This window comes from Hydractinia symbiolongicarpus, chromosome 2 (assembly GCF_029227915.1).
Source record: "Hydractinia symbiolongicarpus strain clone_291-10 chromosome 2, HSymV2.1, whole genome shotgun sequence".
Classification (NCBI taxonomy): domain Eukaryota; kingdom Metazoa; phylum Cnidaria; class Hydrozoa; order Anthoathecata; family Hydractiniidae; genus Hydractinia; species Hydractinia symbiolongicarpus.
The window spans coordinates 26,579,782-26,584,521 of record NC_079876.1 but is presented as its reverse complement, the minus strand read 5'-3'; the positions used below and the strand labels follow the sequence as shown (position 1 = coordinate 26,584,521).

Genomic DNA, 4,740 nt, shown 5'->3' with positions numbered 1-4,740 from the left:
GGGGCGGATCTAGGATTTCTGATGTACCCCGTCATAAAATGTACTTATATTAGTGACACGCGAAGGCCCACCGGGTGGGCGTGAGGGTCAAGAAAATTTTTAAACATTGGAGGATCCTAGATTGTCTGAAAACAACATTCCCGCATCTAAATTGTAAATTATTTTGAAAATAAAAAGGCTATTTGTCATTCATACAGCATAAAACGAAAATTGTTACCGTGTCATCTTTTCAACAATGTTGTTTGGTTGCTTCTCTTTCTTGCTGAGTTTCTATTGTTATATATGAAGCCTATGAACTAAAGAAACAAGATTATCTCATATAATTTATAGATGTTAATAGGCCGTTTCGCTCAATATCAGAGCTCATCGGCATGCCTAGGATAACAAAAAATGTCATCCAGACATGGACAGCCAAATAAAAAAGAAGTAAAGAATTAAGATAACAAGATACAATGATGAGGAAAAAATAGAGAAAAATTTAGTTGTCATTGGCATATTTATATTTAAAAAATACAGGATAACTTGACAACTGCAACTATGTTCTACTATTTCTTGACAGTTTTCAATTAAATGATAATGAATATTGCAATGAAATGGTTTGATATGAATAAAAATAAATGCAGGATAAAATGACAACTGAGTAACCCCATAGTCCCTGCAACTATGTTCTACTATTTCTTGACAGTTGCCAATTAAATGATAATGAATATTGCAATGAAATGGTTTGATATGAATAAAAATGAATGCAGGATAAAATGACAACTGAGTAACCCCATAGTCCCTGCAACTATGTTCTACTATTTCTTGACAGTTGTCAATTAAATGAAAATGAACTATGGACTAAAAAAATGGAAATGGAACACGAAATATGTTAACAATCAAAGTGACAAAGTAGTATTAATATAAGTGTTTTAATAATTTTGATAAACATATTTTCTATTAAATTAATTTTTTAAGAATACCAATAGTATAATATAATACCAACCTTTGCAACAAATATACATAACAATTAAAATTCAAGCCTACGATTTGAAAGAGCGTATCTATCAATGACTTTATCTTTGTCAGGGATAATTTCTTGATGGATATATAACAATGCTAACCCATTTAAACGATCATTGGTCATGGTACTCCGTGCGTATTCTTTTAACCTTCTTAATGCAGAGAAACTCCTTTCACTCTCACAGGAAGTAACAGGAAGAGTCCCAAGAATACGTAGGGCTATTTTTATATTTTCAAAACCAGGGAAAGAAACTGCTTTAAATGCCAAGGATATGCTATCAGGGAGAGTATCAGTATATTCTTCCCAATATTTTTCCCAGAGCGACAGTTCAGATTGAAGGGCATTAACACTAAGAAAATCAGACGTATAAAATGTAACAAAATCTTGAACTTCGTTTTTCCAGTCTTTACCCTGACTTTTAAGGAAAAATAAATGAGATGGAATTAATGCCAATCCTTTGTAAGCAGCAACTGTTTCAGGTTGAAAGCGCTTACTAATAGAAGTATTAAGAAAATCTAGAAGTGGTATTGTTACTGAACGTTTAAAATAATCAGATACTGAGTCAAAAGGAGTGTTTGACCTATGGATTTGTGTTTTGCAAATTCTTGGTGCTTTAATGGTTACATCCAGCTCATTTGCAATAGCAACTGCCTCAGAAAATACATTATTATGAAATGCATCTACAGAATTTCTAGTATCAATTACCTCTTTTTTCAATGCAGAAATTAAATTGATACCTTTAAGAATATCTATAGATTTAGATTGTAAATTTCGTGTGACAGGAAGAGTCACCAACAGAACTTTGGTAGTACACACTAAAGAAATTAAAAAATCAAATCTGGAAATTAAGTTGACAAAACTTGAAGCCTTAGACTTTGTATCTCTGTTACACATACAATCAGAAGAAGACATATATTTAAGACATTTCACAATGGTTGTGTACAATTTCAAAAAGTCTTCTAGACCATCGATTCGTTCAACCCACCTTGTCCTACAAATATCTTTCAACTTAGATTTTGAGGTATCAGGCTTACACTCAACAACAAACTTTTGCAGAACCTTTTGTCTTGTTTCAGACAAATTGAAAAAGTATGACAATTCCTTCACTTTATCAAACACTTCTGACACTAACAGTATGTCTAGGGAATCACACACTGTTAAATTAAGTTTATGAGAGTGACAATGTGTATAAATGGCTTTTGAATTAAGTCTTAAAATATGAGAAGATAGACCATTAATGTGACCAGAAACTGACCCAGCACCATCATAGCCCTGTCCTCTGCAATCCATTATGTCAAGCCCTAGATCTTCTTTTAAACATTTCATAATTGTACTGAAGAGATCAGCACCAGATAATCCTTCAGAGCAGTGTAAAAAACGAATGAAGTCCTCTTTTATTTCACAAGTGCTATCAACATATCTTAAAATGAGAGCCATTTGCTCCTTAGTTGATGAGTCACATGCTTCATCTGCAATTATGGAATAAAACTTATTTAATTTAACCTCAGAAATGATTTCATTAGTAATTTCTTGACCACAACATCCAATTAAGTCATTCTGCACTGTTTTAGAAATATACCTGGCATTTTTAGCACTGGACTCTAACTGATCTTTTAATAGTTGATTGCCACTGCGAATTGAAAAGTTTAAAAACTTATGAAAATTTCCAACCCCGGCTTGATTAGCATAGCCTCCTGCCTCAGGGAGATATTTCCCATCATCCCTATGTCCCCCCGCAAAGCTGAATTGGTATGACCACATAAAATGATGGTATCAACAATAGATTTCAAAACTTCTCTATTTTTGTTTATTTTCTGTTGTAGCTGATCATTGACTAAAACATTGATGGGCTGGGATTTAGATAACATCTGACTAATGAAATTATTAAAAACAGTGGAAGTAAATTCATGTAAACCATTCTTTGTGGATTGATGTTGATTAAAAGATCTAGTTGCATCATTCCATTTTGTAAAAGGTTGTAAAAAAAGGTTTTGAATTTTACCACATTTGTCAGGGAACTTTGATCCAAAAAGAACACAGGGTAAACAAAAAGCCCCATAATAAGCTGGTGAGTAGCGAAGCCAAGGGTAATCTTTCAACCACTTTGAACGGAACTGACGTTTTAAAGTTTTAGGGTAGGTATAATCTGCAGAAGGGGAAAAAGTCTGATTTATTAGATCGAAAATTTGTTTGTCTGTCATCCCTTCTTTAACACGAAGTCTGTAATATGCAACATCAGTTACATCAAAATTTTGTGGAAGGGAATCAACTATTTTTGATGTTATGACTGATTTATTATTGTTTGGAAAAAAATTAGGTTCATGGCTAGTACTATTTTGTAAAAGATTACTAAAAACATTAGATACAGAAGAAGTAGAAGGATTTGAAATGTTGCTTGAAGGTGTATTATTAGTACCTTTTATTATTGCTTGGGGATCCTGACTTGATGTAGGCAATTGCTGAGGAAGAGATACCTTTGGTAAAATAAGCTTATTCTTGGTGACATACATTTATGGTAGACATACATTTCTTCTTAAATAGAGGCTTATAAATTAAAGTGTTTAAAAGCAAGGTCCGAAATGAGATGACCTTCATAACAAAACAAAATATGGAAGCAAGTTTCATCAACCTTTGGCACACGTGGAAAAACCTTTTTATTGAATATTTCTTTGTATTTGAGAGGACCACAATCAGGATAATAACACATAATATTTCTGCGAATTATAGAAGACAATGACAAAACAAAGAGAAAACCAGACCACTGGTTCATGTTTTTCAAACAAAAAGTAGCCTCAGCTTTGACAAGTTCAGCAGCCTTAAAATTAGTATCAACAGCAGCATGAGATACTGACATTGCTAAAATATTTGATGGACTTAAAGATGGATATTTGTCAACAAATAAATTGGGGTGAGAACTATAATACTCAGAATTGACAAAAAGTTCAATGCAAGCAAGTAGCCTTAACTGTTGCGTCAAACTATTATCTCCTACCAGACATAAGGATATGGAGCTAAACAAGCAATTTCCAGATGATTCGGACCTAAACAGTGAAAAATAAATAAATATTTCTTAGAGAAATTAAAGAGAATTCACTCCTCAGAGCAAAGACACTAAGTTTTAACATTTTGAGAAGAATCAAAGCCATTATTAATTCCACACACACACATGCCAGCTAGCTTGTGGCGCCGTAGATTAGTGGTTATGTGGCGCCGTAGATTAGTGATTATGTGGCGCCGTAGATTAGTGGTTATAGCTCTCGTACTCTGTGCGGGAGACCGGGGTTCGATTCCTCTTGACGGCGATTCAACATGGGCGAGTGAATGTTACCATAGCCCCGGGTTAACCCAAGCCATGTGAGGGAAATTGGGAAGATGGCACACTGTGTGGGCCGTTGGATGTTGCCGGGAGTTGTCTAGTAGAGCGCGGGCTCTAATTGGGTCTGCGTAGCTCAAAATGAGCATTAAATACTCGACTCTCCATCTACGCCATGGCCCCTCCTGGAAATAATAGACAGGGTATATCCCTCGATATTTGTGAGGCTAGCCATGTAAAATATGCACATCTATCTATCTATCTATCTACCATAGATACGGTTGCTAGCTCTCCAAGAGTAATAATCAAAACAAAAACCACGAATACATGTAGCTAGCTAGCTAGCCATAAGTAGTTCATGGTGATGACATAGTGATGTACACTTAATTACTATGGTAACAAATGGTCAGCAAAAATCAGAAAT

General features: G+C 34.4%; 1 protein-coding gene across 1 annotated transcript; it reads right to left on the bottom strand.

Moving 5' to 3' along the window:
* Positions 1-221: 221 nt before the first annotated feature.
* On the bottom strand, positions 222-3,513 carry LOC130630036 (52 kDa repressor of the inhibitor of the protein kinase-like). The gene is made up of 5 exons (XM_057443435.1): positions 2,675-3,513; positions 1,027-2,633; positions 963-985; positions 547-840; positions 222-296 (listed from the first exon to the last, which is right to left on the bottom strand). The coding sequence occupies exons 1-5, from the start codon at positions 3,511-3,513 to the stop codon at positions 222-224; spliced, it is 2,838 nt and encodes a 945-aa protein (XP_057299418.1).
* Between the last annotated feature and the right edge of the window lie 1,227 nt (positions 3,514-4,740).

Excerpts from the sequence above, each read along its gene's own strand:
- LOC130630036 (XM_057443435.1), bottom strand. The coding sequence starts at position 3,513 with ATGTATGTCACCAAGAATAAGCTTATTTTACCAAAGGTATCTCTTCCT. Across the intron at positions 986-1,026 it reads TAGATACGCTCTTTCAAATC|GTTGGTATTATATTATACTA; the intron begins GTAGGCTTGAAT and ends TTTGTTGCAAAG. Across the intron at positions 297-546 it reads TTGAAAACTGTCAAGAAATA|TTCATAGGCTTCATATATAA; the intron begins GTAGAACATAGT and ends TTGTTTCTTTAG.